The sequence below is a fragment of the Berghia stephanieae genome, chromosome 1 (assembly GCF_034508935.2).
Source record: "Berghia stephanieae isolate SIO BIC M18660-M18661 chromosome 1, UCSD_Bste_1.3, whole genome shotgun sequence".
Classification (NCBI taxonomy): domain Eukaryota; kingdom Metazoa; phylum Mollusca; class Gastropoda; order Nudibranchia; family Aeolidiidae; genus Berghia; species Berghia stephanieae.
The window spans coordinates 86,049,762-86,074,712 of NC_088360.1; the positions used below are offsets into that span (position 1 = coordinate 86,049,762).

A 24,951-nucleotide genomic window follows, 5' to 3' on the forward strand; every position below is an offset into this window, starting at 1 on the left:
GACCGTGTCTCTTCTGGTTACTTTTATCCTAGTATTTTACTTGAAGCCTCGAATCTGCTTTCTTGTTTTTTGTAAATCCATTTAAAATTAAATTAGCATTTTTGGTTAACTCAATAAGAAAGCTCAGTTACCTACATATCTGTCTCCCAAAATTCAAAGCTATTATTAATTTGAAGGACATCTGATAATAATCAAGAAAATTTTTATTTTTTTAATTTTAAAAAATGCTCTTCTGATCCTATTGAAACTTAACCATAATAAAGAGTCACTTTTACTTTTACAAGGGATACCCTCTAGTGTTCTGCATTTGGGTAGGGAATGTATTATATCTGCCTCCCTCCCCCCCCCCCCCCCCCCACCTTTTCTTTTTCTTTTTTTTTTCTTTTTTTTTCAATTCCTTAATTCACATATTTATCACTCTTTTCAATTATTCTTAGAACCTGATGAATTTATGAAAGCAAGTATAATGAATGTTTTGAGGTCTCATTTGTATTTTCTTATTGGGGAACTTGTATTAGTTAGTTCCCGTATGTTACTGTAAAAAATTATACGGGGTTTATAAAATGTCCCTCCTTTAGACTGCCTTGCTTTAACATATTAGTTTTTAATGCAGATTGATAATTTTTGCTTGAGTGAAAATTGTGTAATCTCAAACAGCAATAACTTTATTACCTAGTACCTAGGATTCTTGTTTGCTTCATGATGTTTCAAAGGCGGTACCGGTTCTGGGTGTAGGTTGGTTGGGGGAGGGTCCTTTGCTTTCTACAAACCATTTTTAAGAGCACCATCCTTTTTGATTACCAAAAGACAGTTTTCATCAGTTTGGTTGCAGAACTTTTGATGTGTGTCGCCATCTTTCAGTCAAGAACACCACGGGGTGAACCAGAGACTAAGACAATGCATTCATTAAGGTTTTAATTATTTCATTGTAAATTACAAATGAATTCTTCTTTTGTGATCAAAAGAAGAATTTGAAGTTCAATATTGATTTTCATAGTTTGATGTACATATATTTTGATTATGTAACAGTCTACATGAAAACTATTTTGAGAAGTAGCTAAAGATTAAGTTAAATTAGACCAGTTCAAAACTTTTTTTTTTTTAGAAATGGCAGGTTTCTATTTTCGTTTCGGACATCCATATGTTATTTATGACATGATTGAATGTCTTTATGGCTGTATTGAACTATATTCTTTAAACATTTTGTATGTCTTTGCACTGGGTGGGGTTCCTGACCTCCCATAGTGGGCAGGGAAGCACTTACTGTGTCTTCTGTCCCCTTTTATCTGTTTTCCAACAGTCGAATGTATAGTTTTAGGAGATGCTATTTTTTGTCTTGTAAATCTCTCTGTTATGCTTTGTATTGTGTTTAATTTACGTAGTATATATGATTTGTAAATATCTGAGTGTATTCCTCTTAGTGGGGACTTGTGCTTGTGTCTGGATGAGACTTTTAGGTGATCTCAAACTAAGTACTTTGTTGATGTGCTCTTGGAATCTACATCTGTTCTCTATTTGAACCAATTCCCCTTTGTCTTACCTTTTCTTGGGTGCTTTAATTGTAATTATTCTATAACTTTCTACTGTCAATTTTTTTTCTTTTTACTGGCGCTGATATGACCTTAATATGTTGCAAGTGCCGTAAAACCCTTAAAAACAAAAACAAAAAACAAAAACAAACATATGTCTTTGCAGCTTTGACAAAAGATATCTTACAACTAGAGGACTGCAAACAACAGAATGGAAGGAAGCAGAGATCGTGAACAGCTTCTCGCTTTAAAAGGTAAGTTTATAAAAATCAACATTGAATGATCAATAAGGTTGCAGAAAAAGTTTATGTTAAGATCTTTATTTATAAGTTGTTATGTAATTGGAAATGCATAACTTTATGATAGTTTGAGAAAATTAATTGTAATATATGTAAGTTATTGTACATGCTATTTTTTGATAATGCTAATGGATGACTTTTTTTGCAACCTTTGAGATCATTTTCTTGTAATATGTGCATGTGTCAAACATTGCATACTTATATTTCCAGGGTGGTCTGACCGGCAGATCATCACCACATAGCAGTTGCATGGATTTCAAAATAAGAAATTTACATTCTGGCTAAGTGTATCTGGCAAATTTTGACTCGTGCTGTCATTGGGTGTATGTTGTTGAATTTTGATGTTAAATTTCTGATCTTTATCCTTGGTCTATGGTTGATAATGGCTTTAAGGAGATTCAGCAGTTTAGAAAATCATTTTTTTTTTGGTGATCTTGTAAATGCCAAGCTGTAGAATCTGGGAATTATAGAGGAATTGTAGGAAATCAAAAGAAAGAACAAAATACGGATCAGCGAATGTTTTGGGTTTAAACTCTTTCTCAAACAACAAAAGCAATATAAATATGTATTTAGAGATCAACTGATACTTAGAAATAAACTGTATTACCTTAAAATCCAGAAAGATGAGAGTGTATTTTGTGGTCTTGTGTAATGGTACTCAGTCTCTGACCTGTCAGTCCCTGGTTTGAGTCCTGCTTTTTGTAGTGGAAAGTTGTGTCTTCTCTATGTATTGAAGATAATTGCGACTGTGAGTGTGATGAGAACAAATGGACATGCCTAAGCCTTCATTTTGATTTTATCAATTACTCTAACAAATTCAATTTGACCATTAATTTGTTTGATATTTTTGGGCAGAGCATTCCATATTTTGGAGGGTGCTTGGAAAATATGAGTTGAGATGAGCGTTAACTCGTGACTGCAGAACCTGGTATTATTGTTCTTTGCTTTCGTTTGGAATAAGGCTATCAATTGGAATCGTTGTCAGTGCATGACTAGCTTTAAAGAGGACTTATGCTTTTTGGATTGTGCATCTTTCATGTAATGGTGACCATTTTAGGATTTTGCACATCTCACTGATGCTTTCAGTCCTCCTGTAGTTGTTACAGACAGACCCACATGCTCTCTTTTGGACTTCCTCGTGCTATTCCATCTGCTTTTTACTCTTGGGGTCCCAAATGCATGCACTATAATCTAAAATTGACTGTTCAAGACTTTATAGCAGTTTTCTCTGATGTTCCTTGGGCAACTTTGTACTTTTCTTCGTAAGAATCCAAGTTTTGTATTGGCCTTTTTACAAACTTTATTGATGTGGTGCTGCCAAGACATTTTGCTGTTAAGAGTTAATCCAAGGTATTCTGCTTTTTGTGTACTCCAATTTTTCTTCATGTATATAAACACTGAACTTATTATTTTCTTTTTGTTCGTGATCCGAATTAGCTGGCATTTCTTCCATTTTCCTTTCTTTCTCCCAAAATTGTAGCCTCTCAGGTCTTCTTGAAGTATATTGCAATCCTTTATGTTTGAATTTCCCGATAAAGAAGGCTATCTTCCGCAACAAAATGAATTTACTCTGCATATCATTAATGTATATATAAAAATAAGAAGTGGGCCTAAAACTGTTCCGTGAGGTACATCTGTCAGGACTGGTAGTCCTTTGGGAAAGCTCTTTACTCATATTCTTTTAAATTTTGTGAATGTCTATGAAATGTGAACATTTTTGCCTCAACATAACTTTGTGATTTTGTAAAATGTCTACCCATCTACTTGGTCCATTTTGATGCAGAGTGGAATCAATGCCGTATTCAGTTTGCAGCTGTGATTGCCTTCTCATGGTCAATGGGAAAATATGGATAAAAACTGGCTGTACAGGTTTCATAAAAATCGTCATTATTTTGCACTAAGATATAGTCATTAGGATGCAGTCTTACAAAAAACAAAAACAAAACAAAAACAAGCACTTTGTAGGATAGAGTTACTTTATTTCTTTTGTTTTTTTTGTTTGCTTTGTTTTATTTAAACAAAGTCTGAGCAAGAAAATAAATGAGATATTGTCCAATATACTGTGAGGAACTTTTCTGGGTTTTGAAATCCGATCATTACGTCAATAGTCTCTTTTTACTGACATTATCAAACCATTGAACCATTATTACTTTTTTTTCTTTTTTTTTTAAAAGTCGGATATCTTTCCAAGGATCCCTGCCACATAACGCAAAACATTTTTCTTGTTCAATTGTTGTATTTTCAGAAAGTGCTTACCTCCTCTATCTGTTTCTGTCTATATTGTTGATAAATGCTCTTTCTTTTAACATTGTTTATTTAAAACTTTACATATCATACTTTCCTTAACCTTTTCTTTTTACCCTTATGTCCCTTTTATTTAAATATTTGGTTATATATTTATATATATATATCCATGTATATTAATTTCTCACGAATATATTTATATATACCCTATCTTTCTTCTTCTTTCTCCCCCCCCCCCCCCTCTCTCCTTTAAAAAAAAAAAAAGGAGTTCATTCATGGTATTTGGAAATGCTGGTATATCGTGGATAGTAACTCCGTGTTTTTTTAATCGACAATCTTATTTATGATATTGTGTACTTCCTCATTTGTGAAACAAAGCTTTAAGGAACGCGTGACATTGTCATTGATGCTGATTATATATCGATGCTATAAATAAAATTGAAATTTTACTATAAAATAATGATTAATAATATTAATAATAATAGTAATAATAATAATAATAATAATAATAATGATGATGATGATGATGATGATAATAATAATAAAAATACTAATAATATAAATTATAATTATAATGATAAGAATAATAGTAATCATAGTAATAATAATAATAATAATAATAATAATAATAATAATAATAATAATAATAATAATGATGATGATGATGATGATGATGATGATGATGATGATGATGATGATGATGATGATGATGATAATAATAATATAATAATATATATTATTATTATTATTATTATTATTATTATTATTATTATTATTATTATTATTATTATTATTATTATTATTATTATTATTATTTTCATGATGCTGATGATGATGTTGATTATGATTATGATGATTATGATGATGGTATTGGATATTAATGATGATAACCTTAAATGTCCATTTCCTTGGCTTCAAAATAATCAATAGTTATACACCATGAAAGCTCGGATAAATTATCATTATGAAGGGAAGTAATTCTTCATGTATCAATGATTTGAATAAGGTATATATCAATGATTATCTCTCTTAGCATATTTAATCACCCCCCCCCCTCTCTCTCTCTCTCCCTCTCTCTCTATCTCTCTCTCTCTCCCTCTCTCTCTCTCCCTCCCCCCCCCCCCTCTCTCTCTCTCTCTCTCTCTCTCTCTCTCTCTCACTCACCTCCACCCACATCGTTTCAGCATATATTATAATATTGTTATTATGATGCATATATTTTAATACTGTAATACCAAACGTATTAGTATTATCATGTCTTGAACTCAAAGAAATGTGTCCTAAAAAAAAAATCAAAAGGCGAAAAAACCCCCCAAAGGACTACTCTCTCTTAGTAAAAAAAAAAAAAAACCCAAACAAAAAGAACTATACCCAGTAGCAATATTTTAATGGTCCATCCCTTAAAAGGGAGTGTCTGTTCTTGCTGAGTGTGTGTGTGTGTGTGTGTGTGTGTGTGTGTGTGTGTGTGTGTGTTTCTTTCTTTTAAAATTTGAATAAGTTTTTTCTTTCGGTCAAGATTAAGTGAAACTTGTAGCTCGAAATTCGCGATGTTTTTCAACTCCGCTATCATCATCTTTTTATTGACGTTAAAATTGATGTGCATGCTCAATTACATCTAGACTAATTATCTGAATAGCAGAAACCATGGAACAGAATGCAATTTCCTTAAATTGATCAATACAGATCATTTTATCCTATCATCTCTATACATTTGCCTTTCTGTCCGTCTGTCCACCAGTCTGCTTCTGCCAGCGTGGCTGGCTAACCGTCTAGTCAATAACTATCTCTCTAATTTTGTGTCTTACAATTTGTTACATTTGATAAGCGTGTATATTGTAATGATGGCTATCGCACACTAGTTACCTTGAAAATTTAATTTTTCAATAATCATAATTTAAGTTAACAATTTATAATATAAGACCATTCTATGTAATAATAAAAAAAAAACTTCCTTTATTTATCTCATAGGGGAAATTTGTCTCTAGCGTCTTTTCCAAGGGAAGACTGTAATAAACGAGCCTTTTCCAATGACTGAACTATGCGCCGCTCAGATCGGAACTCTTCCTGTCCGAAGGGGAGTGGCATACCACTAGACCGCAAAGCCGCAAGAGTTTGAAGCACATCGTTAATCGCACTCGTATTGTTAAATAGGTTGATTTATCACGATTATGAAGTAAACTGCCTATTAATGCTAATGGGCTAATAAATTAATGGACGGATGTCCATTCTTTAAAAAGTTGGCGTCACGTCTGCCGATAGAACAGTTCATTGGAAATAGGATGGACCCTAATTTAATCCTCTGGTTATTGTCGTAAATAAATTAATTGATGGGAAAAACAACGTTTCGTGCTATTTTTAATAAGATTGCATTTAGTTGATTGACGACAGAGCGTTATATTGAAATTTCACCCCGCTCCCAGTTTTAAACCTGCCATGATTGTGTCATGGTCTCAAGTGAGTAAAGAGCTACTCGACTATGCATAAAGATATATGTAGAATGAGGCCCCAGAATTTACTAGTTACTATAAATGAAAAACAATTAACGATTTGTTTACAATGAAATAAAAATAATGATGAAATTTAATTAAAAGAGATAAACAGTGATCGTGGCAGTTACAAATAGAGATATGAATATTTTACGTAACTTATGATAATATGTCAGGTTCGTAAGTTTACGTTTCCAGGCAGTTGATGGGCTTGGATGATCTATTCCTCTGATAACAGGATCGGACTCGTAAAATTCCACTTCCAGGCAATTGGTAATGGTTTAATATGTAATCCTTTGACAGCGGGCTCGGGTTTGATCCTTGAAGTTTATACAATCAAAGTTAAAAGCTCCGGCGTCTTAATGGTGTAGATATAATATCTACAAAGTCCCAAAAGATAAAAATCTTACAGTATATAGAAGGAATAGAGCGACTGGCCGTCCGGCATAGATTGTGGAGAGAAAGTGAGTGTAGAGTGTTAGACCTATCAGCTTTTATAATAAGTGGCTACGTGACAGAATGTAGAACGAAAAGTATTCACTAATTAGAAATTAATTCGAGGGGAAGGCTATAAAAGGAAAGACGATCTAATATTAGAAGGTAAAGTTTATCTAAGCCTACCGAAATATAACTGGAGTGAGATGAATTCAGTTCTTAATAAAATAAAATTTAATAAGATAATTGTGAACAACCTTTACTGTGACACCCCCCACCCACGTTTAAAATATACTCTTTAACCATTATGGGAAAGATAGATTTTACAAACGGAAGTAAATTTACTATCATGATACTCTAGCATTAATCCATTGTTATGATTTGTGCTACAATTAAATTATTTATTAACTAGACATGGAAATGTTTATATTAACGTAGGTATATGAATGGGTGACAATAACAATGAAAGATTGTGATTACAAATCATTGTGATGAACAACATGATGGCAATGTGATTACAAATCATTGTGATAAACAATAGTGATGGCAATGAAGCATGATTTAAGTCGATGATATGAAGGTAATTTACTGAATGAAATGAATGAAAATGTAAATGGAATATTGACATTTCAATTATTAATCATAAATGAGTGAAAATTCATAACAATAATAGATAAAGAGAAGATTTCCCAAATCATGAATGGGTATGGTATATATATCCAAACAATACTCAATGTTACATTAAGTTGGGTCATCATGTTTACAAATAAAATTATCGAATTGTGCGTTCTGATTTGGCATAATTTTCGAGGTAACTAACAGTATGCATGAGAGGTTAAGTTATACCCTTCTCACGTCATTACACTAATCGAGAAAGTAGGTCGGCGTGAATATTTTCACAGCCTGGTATGTGAGAGATACTGAAAGTGTAATTTTGCAAAAATAGACTCCACCTTAGTACTCTACTATTATTCATTTTGTTATTTCTTATGTACGTGAGTGGTTTATGGTCCGTTTCGACCACAAACTCTTTTAGCAGTAGATATCTGCTGAATGTCTTTAAAGCAAAGACGATGGCCAGTCCTTCACGCTCTATTACAGAGTATCGTGATTCTCTGTCCAATAATTTTCTGCTTGCATATAAGCAAGGCATTAGAGTTCCCTCATGCTCCTGTAATAGTACACCTGCGATGCCCTTATCAGACGCGTCAGTTCTTACAACAAATTCTTTTGACATGTCGGGTAATTTAAGAATTGGTTCTGAACAGAGTAATGCCTTTAATTGGTTAAAGCTATTCTGACACACTTCTGTCCAAACAATTTTGTTCGGTGACCCATTCTTTGTCAGATTTGTTAGCGGTGTCGCGATGTGCGCGAAGTTGTAAATGTATTTCCTGTAAAAATTTAGGAGCCCAAGTACTTTGCGTACTTCTTTTTTTGTCTTAGGTGGTTGCAATTGTGCGATTTTTGTTTGTTTTTTCTGTCTCGGGTGTCTGTGTCCCATGACCAACGGTATGACCGAGAAAATCAATTTTGTAAAATGCAATGCTTGTTTTTGACGGTTTTGTTGTTAAAGAATTACGTTTTAATGCTTCAAGCACTAATTCTAAGGTTGTCATGTGATCAGTCCATGAGTTTGAGAAAATACATGCGTTGTCGAAGTATGAGAGTGTAGACGGGATGTCTTTTAATAACATACGCATCATTCTTTGGAATGTCGATGCGGCTGTCGATAATCCAAATGGCATATAGTTAAATTCTAACAATCCTAATGGTGATTGAAATGCTGTGTATTTCTTACATGATTCTTTCAGTGGAATTTGCCAGTAACCTCTAGAAAGATCACATTTTGTCATGTATTTTGCTTGAGATAAGGCAGCAAATAAATTCTCTTGATTTGGTATTGGTTCTGCATCAAACACTGTTGCTTCATTTAATTTGCGAAAGTCGATACATAGCCTTATCGATCCGTCTTTCTTTTTCACTACTACTATTGGTGATGAGTATGGGCTTGAAGAATATCTAACTATTCCTGTATCTAGCATATCCTTAACTTCCTTTTCAACTTGTTCTCGTGCGTGAAATGGAATAGGATAGTTTTTCACGTTGATAGGGGTAGATGTGGTTAACTTTATGTCGTGTTCCACTAATGTTGTATGTCCGGGTGCGTCTGTAAAGACTGACTGGTACTTTTCTAATAATGACCTGATTTCTCGTTTCTGACATTCGTTTAGTTGAGGATTGATTGTGACGTCATTAATTGTACTATTTTTAGAGTTACCGTGTTGTGGGGTGTGTTGTAGTTCGACATCATCGCTGTGAGTTTCGATGATTAATCCTACATTTGCAGCTTCAACATGGTTAAATATTGGTTGTGATAATCTGTCTCTATCGAAATATTTTTTTAGCATGTTTGCATGGAATGTCTTTGTTGTGTTGTTAATTTGAATCTCGTAATTAACACCAGATCGTACTGCTAATACCTTGAATGGTCCTTTCCATGTAGCTAAAATTTACTCGAGTCATCGGGTAAGAGTATTAGTACTTTGTCACCAATCTCAAATTTTCTTGACTTGCTTTTTCGATCGGAGTATTCCTTGTATTTCTCTGCTTTTTTAGTGACGGATTCCTGTGCTAGCTTACACGTGTCCTCTATTCTGTCTTTCAGGTTTCTTACATATTCGTAAGCAAACATAATTTCGTTATTGTCCTCCTCATTCCCTTTACAAATGTCGGCTACTATATTGATCGGGCCGCGAGGTGATCGTCCATACATCAACTCAAATGGGGAGTAGCCTGTAGATTCTTGGGGTATTTCTCTATATGCAAATAGGATTGCTGGTAAGTTTCTGTCCCAATCATCTGGTTTTTCTGCTGACACTTTTCTTAACATATTCTTTAGAGTGCCATTAAATCTTTCACAAAGACCATTTGCTTGGGGTGGTAGGGAGTTGTGAATGAGTGTTGGATTCCCATGAGTTTCATGGTTTCATGCATCATATGTGATGTAAATTGGGGTCCATTGTCCGACAGTATCTCATTTGGTATGCCTATTCTAGTAAAAATTGTCATCAATGCTTCAGCTATGTGATCCGATGTAGTTGATTTCAATGCTATCGCTTCTGGCCACCTGGTTGCGTAATCGACTAGTGTTAGTATGTGTGTATGGTTTCTATCTGATTTTGTTAAAGGGCCTATAATGTCAATTGCAACTTTTTGAAAAACTTTTTCAATAACTGGGGTTGTCTCTAATGGCAATCTCGGTATTCTGCCTTTTGCGACTCTTCTTTGGCATGTGTCACACGATTTCACATATTCTCGGACGTCTTTAGTAATTCCAGGCCATGTGAAATTCTCGGATATTCTCTTCAATGTGGAAGAGCTCCCAAGATGTCCAGAAGTTATTGAATCGTGCGCTATTCCAAGGATTTTGTTTCTGTAAATACTCGGCGTGACCAGTTGTTTAGCTATTTTGTTTCTTTTCCTATGTAACCTGAACAGAATATCTTTTTCAATGATGTATTCAACTTTTGATTTCGTCCCTTTGTTTGCGATATTGAAATATGAAGTTAAAGTCGGGTCCTTTTTCTGTTCTTCAATGAACCTGTTCCTGTCAAATTGTTGTGGTTCTAGAGAAATAGTCATTGGCTTCTCTGTTGTCTTAGTCATCTTTCTTGTTTCTGCTAGACAAGCTGTTTCTTGGGTTAATGACCATTCTTTTACATCTGTTGGGTTGTCTTTAAGACCTTTTATATTGCCAACAATAACATCAGCGACGGGGTTAGGAAGTATACAGCATTCCACTATTCCTGTATAGTATGGGGTTTCTATGTACACATTAGCTGTTTCAAAGGTTTCGACTGTGCCACTGAATGTGATGCATTGTACCGTTTTTCCAGTTTTGTCTTCGTCATTGATCAAAGATGCTTTTATTCCTACTGTACTGCATCCTGTGTCTCTCAATATTTTGCAATCAGTTCCATTAGCTTTGCCTTCACAAAAAAATAGCGATCCTGATTTGTGAGTTTGTGTTAAAAGTGACATACCTTTCACGCAATACACATTTATATTTTCTCCTGACATTACTCGTGTCTGATTATTTACACTGGTTTGGAGTGATGCATTTGCAGTTTCTTTCGGATATCCCACGATTTTGTAACATTTGTCTGCTGTGTGGCCTTTCATTCCACAATATTGACATTTAATTATAGGTTTGTTGGTTTTCTTATACTCAGTATTATTGTCAGTGCTATTTCTTGTTTGTTTTGATAGGGTCGGCTATGGTCTCTATTGAACTGTTTGTTCCATGGTTTGTTACTATGGTCATCCTGTTTCACTTGCGTGTTCCGAGTGATTGATCGGCTCGTTCTATTTGAGTACTGAACTTTAGGTGTACCTGGACTCTGAGCAGCAGCAGCGTAGTATGGTTCCTTCAATGTTCTGCTAAGGGGTGTCAATGGATGTGCGCTGTTAAAGTTTTCTGCGTAGATTTTTAATTTGTCCAAGTTTTCTGGCTTTCTCTCTTTAAAGAATGCGACTAAATCTGGGTTGCAAGCTTGATAGATTCGATTCTTCAGCGTGAGATAGTAAAGGCCTGCAAAGTCGTCTTGTTTTACGTTTGCCAACTCAAGCCACCGATTTAGAAATTGAGTAATTCGGTTCACGAATGTATTAAAGTCTTCTCCACTTTCCGGTTTTGCAGTGTGAAACCTTTCCTGGTAACCATCTTCCATTAATCTAAATCTTTTTAGTAGAGCGTCTTTAATTTTTCCATAGTCATCTGCATCTTCAGTTGTTAAGGTATAGAAAACTTTTAGCGGTTCTCCAGATAAGCAGTTAATCAAGGCTGTGGCCCATTTGCTTTCTGGCCAACGATAACCTTTAGCCTGAACTTCGAATCGGTGTAAGAAGGATTCTAGACAGTCTGAGCGTTCATCGTATGTTGGCATGCGTGAAGTTTCACGAAAAATTCATCACTATTATTATGTTTTCTTTCATGACCGGTTTTTGTTTTTTCAATTTCCAGCATCATTTGGGTCCTTTTGGTTTCTTGAAAGAGCTATACAGGTTCAGACCCCACTATACCTCTGTTTTGTCGACTACAAAAAAGCTTTTGATAGAGTATGCCACGAAGAAATACTAAAACAACTGCACTCCATTGGCGCTGATGAGAAAGACCTCAGACTCATGCAAACATTATACTACACCCAGCAGGCATCTATCAAAATCGGAAACTCTACAGGAAATTCCATTCCTATTAAGAAAGGAGTCCGTCAAGGGTGTGTTGCCTCACCAGATCTGTTTAATCTATACCAAGAAACAATCATGAGGGGCATAAATAATATGGAGGGAATAAAAGTGGGAGGTCACAACATAAATAATATAAGATACGCAGACGATACGGTACTCATTGCAACATCAGAAATCCAACTTCAAAAGATTGTTGACAAAGTGGTAGTAGATAGTGAAGCCAAGGGAATGGAAGTGAATATCACCAAAACGGAATGCATGGTGATACAGAAAAACCCCGAAAACAACAACACCTGCAATATAACGATTCACGGCGAGCAACTTACCAACGTAGAAAGTTTTAAATACCTAGGTTCAATAGTGACAACAGATGGAAGATGTAACCGAGACATACGAGCAAGAATAACTCAAGCCAAACAGGCCTTCATGGACCTGGGAAACATTTTGAAAAACAAACAGATGTCGTTCGGGATTAGATTCCGAGTCTTGAAGTGCTACGTGTGGCCAATCTTGTTATACGGATGCGAAAGCTGGACTACAAATGCAGAAACACAAAAGAACATTGAAGCTTTTGAAATGTGGTGCTTGAGAAGGATGCAGAGAATATCGTATACTGCACACAAAACGAACGAAGAAGTGCTAAAACAAAATACCAACAAAGGAAACTAATGCCCTTAATAGTGGATCGACAACTATCCTTTTTCGGACACATAGTAAGGAAAGATAAGAATGAATACCTGGCAAGTTGTGGAAAAATACCTGGTAAACGCGCCCGGGGGAGACAAAGAAAAACACTCATAGACCAACTGAAGGGCTTCACCAGCCTAACAATCCAAGAGCTGTTTGAAAAGGCAAGAGACAGGGAGGAATGGAGAGAGATAATTCATGCAGTATCCGAAGCCTGGACCAGGCATGGAACCTAGAAGAAGAAGAAGGTTTCTTCTTCTGCTAAAGCTATTTGTCTTTTTAGTTCCCTTTCTTGGACTCTTTCTTCTCGTTCTTCTCTACGTATTCTTTCTTCATGTTCTTTTTCTTCTCTACGAATTCTTTCTTCATTTTCTTCTCTACGAATTCTTTCTTCATTTTCTTCTCTACGAATTCTTTCTTCTTTTTCTTCTTTTATTTTCTCTTCGCACCATGAAAATATCCTTTCCTGGGGTATTTCTAAGTCCTTTGCGAGACTTAAGTATCTTTTATATGCTTCCATTTTTGCAATAAATTAGTTACGATGTTTTATATATATATATTGACAGGATACTGTTACTGACTGTTTTATTTATTTACACTTACTGGAATGAACTGTTCTATTTTTAGAAATCTCTCTCTCTTATTTCAACTTATTATGTATGTTGAATTTGATGCCTTTTATCGTTATATCTTATAAAGCAATGTGTCAATACAATGCGGAGTTATTATGACTTGTGTCAATAACAATGTGTCAATCGCGTGTACTCTAAACTATGTTACTACGAAAAATGTATCACCAATGTGTGTGACTCGTCGTTAGTTTGTGTACAATTATTCGCAATGACGCTAATATACTAGAGTGTGATAACAATAATAGGATGCCAAAATAATCCCAAGTTATCTATCACTAAGTATAACACGACGGCTAGTAGACTCCTTTTATTATTATTTAGTTTTTAAAGACTCACTTTTCAGAACATAATATATAAGTGGTTTTCGGTAACAGTAATATGCCAAAAATGCATTTAAAACAAATCACTATGCAAAACAAATCACGATGTCTATAGTTACTATGTGATGCCCAACTCATGTTAAAGAGAATAATGAAGGATATATTTACCAACTCAGTTCGTGGCTGGGACCTCTCTCTTGTTCAATGGTTGTTCAACAATTGTAATTAGGCATTGAAGAGTGTTTAACAGTGATGTCTGAAATACAAAACAATAAAATATCGTAAGATTTACAATAGTTACAAAATATGTTCACAACACTGAGTGATTGGATGATAGGTGAATGAATCGTTATGGAATGTAAACATATTGAAAACAATTCATGAATGAGGCAAACAACAAAATGAAATGAGTGATATAATAACAAAGTGGACAAGGAATGAATGAATGAATGAAAAACTGAGTGAATAAATGAATGAATGAATGGATAATGTATGAATGAAAGAATGAAGGGAGGAATAAATGTATGAATGATTGGATAAATGAGTGAATAAACGAATGAATGGATGAATGAATGAATGAATGAATGAATAAATAAATGAATGAACAATGAATGAATGAATGATTTATAAATGAATAAATGGATGAAGGAATGAATCAATAAAATGCTATTCAATTTGAATGAAAGAATGAATGGATAAATTGCTATTCCATTTAAATGAAGAAATGAAAAAGAAAAAAAATTAATCCTGTAAATAGGGAGTTCAATTAAAATATGATCAAGTGGGGCAATTAAGAGTTTTACAATTTAAACTTTAAAGTTAGATGAAATAGATATAAGTAACTAAATAAATTCAATTCTTTATATGTGTCCCCTCCAAAATGTCATGGTCTCAAGTGAGTAAAGAGCTACTCGACTATGCATAAAGATATATGTAGAATGAGGCCCAGAATTTACTAGTTACTATAAATGAAAAACAATTAACGATTTGTTTACAATGAAATAAAAATAATGATGAAATTTAATTAAAAGAGATAAACAGTGATCGTGGCAGTTACAAATAGAGATATGAATATTTTACGTAACTTATGATAATATGTCAGGTTCGTAAGTTTACGTTTCCAGGCAGTTGATGGGCTTGGATGATCTATTCCTCTGATAACAGGATCGGACTCGTAAAATTCCACTTCCAGGCAATTGGTAATGGTTTAATATGTAATCCTTTGACAGCGGGCTCGGGTTTGATCCTTGAAGTTTATACAATCAAAGTTAAAAGCTCCGGCGTCTTAATGGTGTAGATATAATATCTACAAAGTCCCAAAAGATAAAAATCTTACAGTATATAGAAGGAATAGAGCGACTGGCCGTCCGGCATAGATTGTGGAGAGAAAGTGAGTGTAGAGTGTTAGACCTATCAGCTTTTATAATAAGTGGCTACGTGACAGAATGTAGAACGAAAAGTATTCACTAATTAGAAATTAATTCGAGGGAAGGCTATAAAAGGAAAGACGATCTAATATTAGAAGGTAAAGTTTATCTAAGCCTACCGAAATATAACTGGAGTGAGATGAATTCAGTTCTTAATAAAATAAAATTTAATAAGATAATTGTGAACAACCTTTACTGTGACAGATTGGGTAATTAGGTCTATAAACCGTGGAAAATACTCTCCGATGGGCAACACCTTACCTGCACTCGGGACCGACTCCTGATCTCTTTGCTTATGAACCGAGTGCTTTGCCACTGAGATATCGCGACCTCCTCATTTAACTTGATACAAAGCTGCTGGAAGCTGCTGTGGACTGTAAAACGTAATGAACAAAATGTATATAACAGCTTCGAAAAAGAAAAAGAAAACAAAAAACAACCCCCCAACATTGAACGTTATTTCCTGAAGAAGGGTGTTGAGCCCGAACCGTTCATGTTATTTTATTCTTTTTCGAAACGGTTAGATTCATTTTTGTTCCTTATTTTTTTCGTAATCTTGATTATTTTGGTAATGTCTGGCTTGATTAGGTCCCATGTATTGTGCTATGTATTTATTTTTGGCGTGGATTATTTGTTTTCATCCTATTCATCTCGCGGGTGGAGAATGATTGTTAATCTCTCTCTCTCTCTCTCTCTCTCTCTCTCTCTCTCTCTCTGTCTCTCTCTCTCTCTCTGTCTCTCCCTTTCTTCTCTCTCCACCACCTGCTTCATTTGGATTGCATCTTGAGCACGTTATGTCGTGTCTACACTACCTGCTTTAATGTATTTTTTTCTATTTGATATGATACGATGAGGATATAGATAGAGGATATCGAAGCCTGTTTTAGCGACATCATCTCAGTGCTCTAGTCCGGATTTGATGTTTATACCCCCCCCCCCCCCCCCCCACAGACACACGCATTTTTGTTCACTCGGCTATAACAACGACTCTCTATAACGACATATTTTTCAGGTCCTGACGATACCGTTATAAAGAAGTTGAACTGCACTTTTAAAAAACTCTACCTTTTCTCTTGCTTTCATTCGAGCGCGATAAAATTGAACCAGATTTGGTATTTTTGTAGATGGTTCCGTTTATTGTCTTATTGCCTGCTAGTTCATTTTCTGGCACTCATCAGTAATCATCGACGTCATGCAGATAAACAGACAGACGTGACAGGCACACAATCTGAGTCTAGAAGAGAGCTGATTGCTATTAGAGATAATCCGATAAAAAATTTAGTTTCAAACACACACACACACACACACACACACACACACACCGACACAATCAGACAATAACATCCATTAGTTTAAATTCGTGGCTCACAGACACACAAGCTCTACAGCTTGGCAACGGAGCGATTATCAGTTCGGGCATTAGTAAGAGAATAGTCACTTCAATGTAATAGTAATGGTGCACAGCATGTATGATATTCTGCCGTACTCTGGAAAAACCCATATTTTAAAATTTGGCCAGAAAACTCGTCCTTCAAATATCGATCGATTTAAATGACCCTCATTTTGGAAAAACAAAACAAAACAACAAAAACAAACAAAAAACAAACAAAAACAAACTCTCAGATCTGGGCCTTCGCGAAGTCAAGATGAAGGTAATTTAAATCATTGATATTTGATGGACGAGTTTTCTGGCCAAATTTTAAATTATGGGGTTTTCCAGAGTAGTACTACGGCAGTAATCCCTTTCAGTTAGTAACGCCTTTGCTTAAATTCCCTGTTGGTTCTTTGGGTAGGGACAATACTAATCAAATGTTGAGCCTTCATTGGTCTTAAAGGCTTTTAGGAGCAAAATATGCATTTTCACATAGAAATGTGGTTTCACATTCCTCAATGCTTTATTCCCCCCCCCCCCCTTTACCTTTTCCAGTAACAGGCCTGATAGAACTATCTTTCCATTCCAGGAAGTACAAGTCGCGTGTTTGGTGCCCTTTTTATACTAGCACTCTACAATATACGTCATTGCTTATAGCGATTTATTCATTTAAATTTATGCCTTTGTTGAGAGTGAGTAATACATGTAAGTGCCCCCCCCCCCCCTTTTTACCGAGGACACAACACCGGGGGCTAGAGTGTTGGGATCATTGGCATCCACAGTCTCTATGTTGGCATCTATCTTGTCTCTGACAATGCTCAACATACTATGACGTAATTTTTTGTTTTGTTACAAGACAAGGAATCTTACCTCTGAGCCATCGGCACCATCGACTAAAACTTTAAAATCTTTCTTCACTATACTTATGAAGAGAACTGGTTTAAACATTGGTTGTCTATATATAGTTATTATATCCCCAAATAGCGGAAGGTTGAAGCTTGAACGTCCTTTAACCTTCTTCTTCGTTCAGCTTATCCCGCATTTTGCAGGGTTGCCATAATGAATGCCACCTCTCCGTGCATCTCGGTTCATGGCATCATCCTCCTCCAGGCCCAGTTCTTTCATATCGTCCTTTACCCTATCCAACCATCTAGTTTGGGCGTCCCTTTTCCCTCTTTCCCGCTAATTGTATATCCAATACTTTCCTTTCCACTTACTCCCTCTCTCGTCTCTTAACATGCCCGAACCATTTCAATCCATCTTCTCTCATCCGTATTGATACATTCTTCACCTCAGTCAACCTTCAAATTCTTCAATTCTCACTTTATCTTTTCTTGTCCAGCCAAGTGACTGTCTCAACATCCTCATTTCTGCTACCCCAATTTCTTTATCTTGTTTCTTTGTTGTAGCTGCTGTCTTTAGTCCACACAACAACAGATGAATATATTTTTCCCTTTGAGGAAATTAGTTTGTCACACATAACTCCAGTTACCTTCCTCCAATTATTCCAGCCTGCCTGTATCCTCTTCTTAACCTCCATCTCATTGCCCCCAATCTCCTTGTACAGTTGTTCCTCGCTCAGTATTTGAATTGGTTTGTCTATGGCACACCCTCTTCTCCTATTTTTATTGGCGGTCCTGCTCTCTGTTGTCCGATGCACAAATATTCTGTCTTCGATCTGCTTACCCTTAACTCACTAAATCCTAGAGTTTTTTGCTACTTTTCAAAATTGGGAAAAAATGTATTAAAAATGAGCATGTGCATAGATAGTTTTATTCAACTACCACTAACATGTAAAAAATAAAAACATTAGCTTTGATACTATGCCTATAGTTTGTCTCATAAAAATGTAATAAGTAGTCGTGGGGTAAAAGTAACCCGGGTAAACTACGGATATGGTCGGTGTTAGGGTTGAGCGAGTTAATCCCCTCCTTTCCATTAACCCTCTCCAGCCCTCCAGCTCCTTTACCACCTCAGCTTTTGTATCAAGGTTTTGTATGAACGTCCTTTAATATGGTACATAAATATTAATGGAAAATTCGAAATTTAATATATAACGTTGTATACCCAAGGTAGAGATGCATCCAATTTAACCCAGATAAGGTTCCTGATGATGTTATATTGATAATCTCGCTTCAACAAGCAAGTTCGCTGAGTGCGTTTATGAGAAAAAAAAAGAAGCCCACCATATTTGTCGTCAACAAGCAGGGCATCAAGTGTTCCCTCCATGTAAAAATAAAATGAAAAATGTAATAAGGTGTGAAAATGAATGGCACGGTTAATCAGTTGACTGCAGTACACTGGAAAAACATGTATTCAAAAATTTGGCCAGAAAACTTGTCCTTCAAATATCGATCGATTTAAATGACCCTTATCTTGGCAAAAACTTTCAAACTTGGGACTTTTTGCCAAAACGAGGATCATTTAATTTTATCGAGAATGGAAGGACGAGTTTTCTGGCCAAATGTTTAAATACACGTTTTTCCAAATTACGGCAGTATTGATGGCAGTACTGATCCGCCAGTGAAATAAATGAATTTTGTACATATATTAAATTGCAAGCGTGTTCATAGCACAATTTTGAAACTTCTTCTTCTTCTTCTTCTTCTTCTTCTTCTTCTTCTTCTTCTTCTTCTTCTTCTTCTTCTTCTTCTTCTTCTTCTTCTTCTTCTTCTTCTTCTTCTGCTGCTGCTGCTTCTACTAATGACGATTGATATGAATAGCGACAATCGCAAATAATCTTGAGTGATTTTGAGAAAGGTGGGGGGGGGGGGGGGGGGGGGGGGAAGTTTGATCTTTAAAAGTTCCCCATTCTTTACGATATTCGTTTGATCTTGGTAAAAAAGAAATCAATAAAGATAAATACAATTGGCCACGAGTCCACGACAAAACAAGTTTAATATCTAAACTCCAATGCTATCAATTGTTTAGTACCATTTCATACACATATTTTCCGACTTCTCCTCTCACCCAATCCTCAGACTTTCCACCTTTCATGCATACCATTTTGATTGATCATTGCCAGTAAGCTGATTGTTTTCTTCACTATCCTGGTGTCAGGTATTTGTTATGAAATAACGAGGCAAAACAAAACAAACCAAAAAAAAAAGAAAAAAGAAATGGAAGAGACGAAATTGATATAAAAACGTCTTGTGGATTCAATTACAAAAAAAATAAAATAAAATTCAAATTGTTTTTTGTTTTGTTTGTTTGTTTTTTTTTCTTTCTAAATTCTGTATTGCGTTGCCATTCACTACCCTGGCGTCTCATTTTAAAATGTCGTGTACACACTCGAATACAGGAAAGCCATTAAAAAAATTCTATCTTGTTGGTAGTAGGTAATTGCAATTGGAGTTCAATACACCAGGTTTTTTTTTATGATTGATCATTAAAATTAAAATCGTAAAACAATTCCTGTAATTAAAAATAAGGACAGGAATATGCTTTATATAACCATAACGCCAGAATAGATCATCATGGTAATACCACCATGTCTATGTTTACTTCATCTTTCACTCTTTTACATTTTTCTTTCTAATCTAATATACAGGTTTCTGGGTGGTGTCCTCTACCTCCCATGGCGGACAGGAGGTCATTTGGTGTGTCTTCTATCCCCCTATATTTGTTTTCCAAGTTGCTTTCTGTCTTTGTCTTTGAATGAGATTACTTGTCTTGTCCTGGCCGTTGTCGCAGTCCTTGGATGAGAGGGAAAAATTGGAATGTATAGTTTTATATTTATATTTTTGGGAGGGGATTCTTGTAAATCATCTGTTTTGTATTGATGCTTATTTCTTTTTTGTTTTGAACATATCTTATAAACATTTGAGTGCATCCGTCTTAGTGGGATCCTGTGCTTTGTGTGTGGATGAGACCCTTAGATCATCTCAAACTAACTACACTGATAAGAGTGCTCTTGGAATCTACATCTGTTTCCTATTTGAACCAATTGCCCTAGTCTTACTTTCTCTTGGGTGCTTTGACGGTAATTCTAGGATTTTTGACAATCTCATTTTCTTCCTATTCACTCGCAATGATATGGCTTAAGCGCCGTAAAACCATTTAAAACAAAAACAAAGAAATATACAGGTTTCAGGACTATTAAACATTCTGCAAGCTGTTACTACGAAAACAATTGAGCGACTGGGTTTATCCCAATAATGTTACATTCGCTTTAATAACATTTTTATTACGGCATCGATACCGGAACCAGATTGTTAGATGCGCCTCATTTTTTGAAGATATAATATCAATGGCTTGATATTTGCCTGAGAGTTCTGAATGTAAGAATGATTCTCTCTCTCTCTCTCTCTCTCTCTCTCTCTCTCTCTCTCTCTCTCTCTCTCTCTCTCTGGGTTGGGTTCCTGACATCCCATAGTGGGCAGGGAGGCTCTTACTGTGTCTTCTATCCCCATTATTAACATGCTTTTTGTCATGGAATGAGATTACTTGGGTTTGTCCTGGTCCTGGCTGGATACCCTGGCTGGGGGGTGGGGGGGGGGGGGGGCAGTCAAATGTATAGTAAGAGAGTTGGGAGATAATTTATTTTTTTCTTGTGAATCATCCCTCTGTTATGTATTGTTTTTTTTTGTTTTTGTACGTTTGTTTGTTTCACATATATATGATTTGTAATCATTTGAGTGTGTTCCTCTTAGTTGGGACCTGTGCTTGTGTTAGGATGAGACATTTAGGTGATCTCAAACTAAGTACACTCTTGGAATCTACATCGCTCCCCATTTAAATCCGTCCCCTTTGTCTTCCCTTTTCTTGGGTATTTTAATCGTAATTCTTGAACTTTTTACTATCCCATTGCAAGCGCCGTAAAACCTTTAAGACCATAAACTAAACTCTCTCTCTCCCTCTCTCTCTCTCACTCTCTCTCTCTCTCTTTCTGTGTATTAATTTGAGTCAACGGATGATAGAATTAGCCTGAAATAAAAAGGACGGTTACAAGGTACTCGTATATCAGTCTTCAAAAAATAGTTTTATAATTTTTAGATTTGCCAGTGATTCTGTGCTCGACGGTAAAAAAATTTACATCGGCTGTTCGGAACAATGTAAATAATAGATTTAGCTTTTGATTTGTTAGTGTAATAAATTTGATATAATTTTGAAATCTCAATATGACTCCGTTGCCATACAGACAGCTTGCAATACTTTTGTTCGCAGTATGGAAAAAAAATTGGTCTGGAATTCATGACTCGTGTTCGTTAAAAAAAAAAAAAAATTAAAAGAGAAGATCACAATTTAAGTCTTCGTTTCATGAATTGCTTTAAATATTTTTGTTTTACGTAGTCCTTGAGGTTTTCCAATTGTTATTTTAATGGCTTCTACTCCGTTAGTTAGCACACATTTTACAGAGTTCAAAATTTTATTTTTAGGCAATTGCCAATATGACTCATACAAGAATACAGAACTGACATGTTATTGTTAACATTTGCTTAAAAATAGCTTACGGCCATTGATTTACTCATGAAAAAAGTAAATTGTTCCTTCATCATATATTTGTGGTTGATAAAAACAGAAAATCCTCTAGAATGTGGGCAGGTCGTTATTTTGGTCTATTGTCACGAATCATGCACGGAACAGTGGTGTGGCAGATAAAGAATAGAATAGGCCCCACTTTATGTGTCTTGGGACTGTTTGGTGCGCTCGCAAAGCGAACGACGTAGTGATTTATACAAAAGTTCCAATGCTTTTTACTCGCAACTTTAAATTATGAGGTTCTAAAATTGAGATTTATGTTAAATCTTCACGATGCGCTTTTGTAATAGGCTCTCTTTCTATATATATATATATATATATATATATATATATATATATATATATATATATATATATATATATATGTGTGTGTGTGTGTGTGTGTGTGAGTGTGTGTGTGCATGCGCGTGAGTATATATATATATATATATATATATATATATATATATATATATATAGGTATATATATTTGGACATATTGTAAACTCCCCCAAGTGTATACCAATTTCAGGTTGTTTATTTTTACTACACGATGCGAAACCTGCCTTGTAAATTTGAGCAATACTGAGACATTGACTTGTCAAAATGTGAATATTGGGTTTCATCTCATCGCATAAATACAACTTCCAGCTGTTTGTTGTATATCACTGTTGTGTTGAGCTTGTTATAGATTTATGAACTTAATTTTTTTTCTTTATATTTTAATTTCAGAAAAAATCTTTCTGATGATTTTTTGTTGTTGTTTTGTTTTGATGCAAGTAATGACTTTTGTACTTTGATGCCATTGTTGTCATCTCTCTCTCTCTCTCTCTCTCTCTCTCTCTGTCTCTCTCTCTTCTCTCTCTCTCTCTCTCTCTCTCTCTCTCTCTCTCGATACTTGCTACATCTTATCCCTTTTTGTTTCTTTTTGCGGTTCGGTGGCTCTCTTTGTCACAGAAGTCAAGCAATGCAAAGTGTGGTCAGTGACCCGATGGGTGAAAGTAATCTGGTGCGTGTAAAAGCACGTTACACACGTTACCCCATTCGCCTCAAATGTGATTGAGTACCTAGTTATTGACAATGGCGCATATTGTAAGAGTGGTATATATTTTATGAAATGGAAATAGTGATCCATGTGGCCCACTTGGGGAACAAATGAAGCGCGTTGAGCGAGCTAAATCCGTAGAAATCCCCTATATAAAAGTTCACATTTATTTTTTTATTTGTTATTATATTTTTGGATCATTATTATTCCTCTCTACTCATATCCCCCCCCCCCCATGTCTTATCTACTCTCTCTCTCTCTCTCTCTCTCTCTTTCTCTCTCTCTCTCTCTCTTTCTTTCACTCTCTCTCTCTCTCTCTCTCTCTCTCTCTCTCCATCCCTCCTTCTCTCTCCCTCTCTTTATATTTTTCTACTTTATTTCTCTCAATTTCCTTTTTCGTCTTCCCACATTCTCTCTCTATTATAAAGGCATGAGAAGATGTTTGATGCGCTTTTGATCTTCAGATAGACACTTATACCTTACTATCCCAGTTAGAAAAAAGAAAAGATGGGAGATTTGATTTGAGTTCGTCGTTTAGAGCGTAATATGAGGCGATTTGTGGATGATGCTGGCTGCATTAAAATATTGAAAGGCGTGTTGAAAGATACCTTTGGCTCATGTCGGTTCTGGAACCCATCTCATTCTCGTCTGCCTTATTTTGTTTTGGCTGTTTAACAAAGACATCGGCATCCTTAGAATTTCTTACCGAGATTCCTCTCATTAACATGCTAAGATATTTCTCAATATTGTTTCATGACTTAACTGGCATCTCCTGTATTATATATAGCGGTGTAATGAATAAACAGTGGCGGTTTTTGAAATAGAGTCGTATAGCTGCAGCTCCACCTGATATTATTTTTCGATATCAAAGTTTTAGTGTAAGTCTCCTTTTCAACTCATGTTTGATTGTTCATTATTATTATCATCCTCATCATCATCGTCATCAATAATTATCATCGTTTTCATCATCATCATCATCATCATAATCATCATCATCATCATCATCATCATCATCATCATCATCATCATCATCATCTTCTTCTTCTTCTTTTTCTTCTTCTTCTTTCCCCGTATTAGATTATACTAAAGGTAGTACTTTCATTTTATTTCTACCTGTGATGAGCCTGAGCTAGAAGCATTTTTGACATTGATAAATGAATTAAATTCTTTACCCCTAATTTTGGTTCAGTTTGATTGTATTACATTCATAGTCAAAACTATATACATAAACTTAATTTAAGTTTTAACACGTATCCGCTATGTTCTGATTTGATCATATCTATTTTGTAGTGATATGTCGTCATAGTTATGCCCGTAATTGCTTCATCATAAATCTTAGACAACGTAAAGATTAGATTAAGATTAATTAAGAACAGGCACCATATAAGATAAGGATCTGAACAAGTGTGTATGAACGGTGCCAGACAAAGCAAGAAAGTAAAATACAAGAAAAAAAATCAGTCTACCTCGACTGGGGGTTCAGCTTCTAGCTCAGGCTCATCACAGATAGAAATAATGTGAAAATCGAGGTCGACTGATATTTTGGGATGTTTTTTTGTTGTTGATATTTTTCTTTCTTGCTTTGTCTGGCACCTTTCATAAACACTTGTTCAGATCTTTATCTAAATATTAAATCTTTTCGATTAGATAAAATAGTTGCATCTTTCGAAAGCAAAATTAATTTGGTAAAGCGGATAAAGTGTTCAATTAATGAATATATTTAATAACAAAGGTGATCTGATGTGCATTACTATGACGATTGATC

General features: G+C 35.2%; 1 protein-coding gene across 2 annotated transcripts in view; it reads left to right on the forward strand.

The window, feature by feature from the left end:
- The window catches only part of LOC144960060 (trafficking protein particle complex subunit 13-like), a 154,805-nt gene that overhangs the window by 1,885 nt on the left and 127,969 nt on the right, over nt 1-24,951 (forward strand). For both annotated transcript variants that reach the window (XM_078893010.1, XM_078893017.1), the window contains exon 2: nt 1,696-1,783. In XM_078893010.1, coding sequence (XP_078749136.1) covers nt 1,741-1,783 — 43 coding nt within the window. In that variant the 5' untranslated portion in view covers nt 1,696-1,740. The remainder of the gene's footprint in view (nt 1-1,695; nt 1,784-24,951) is intronic.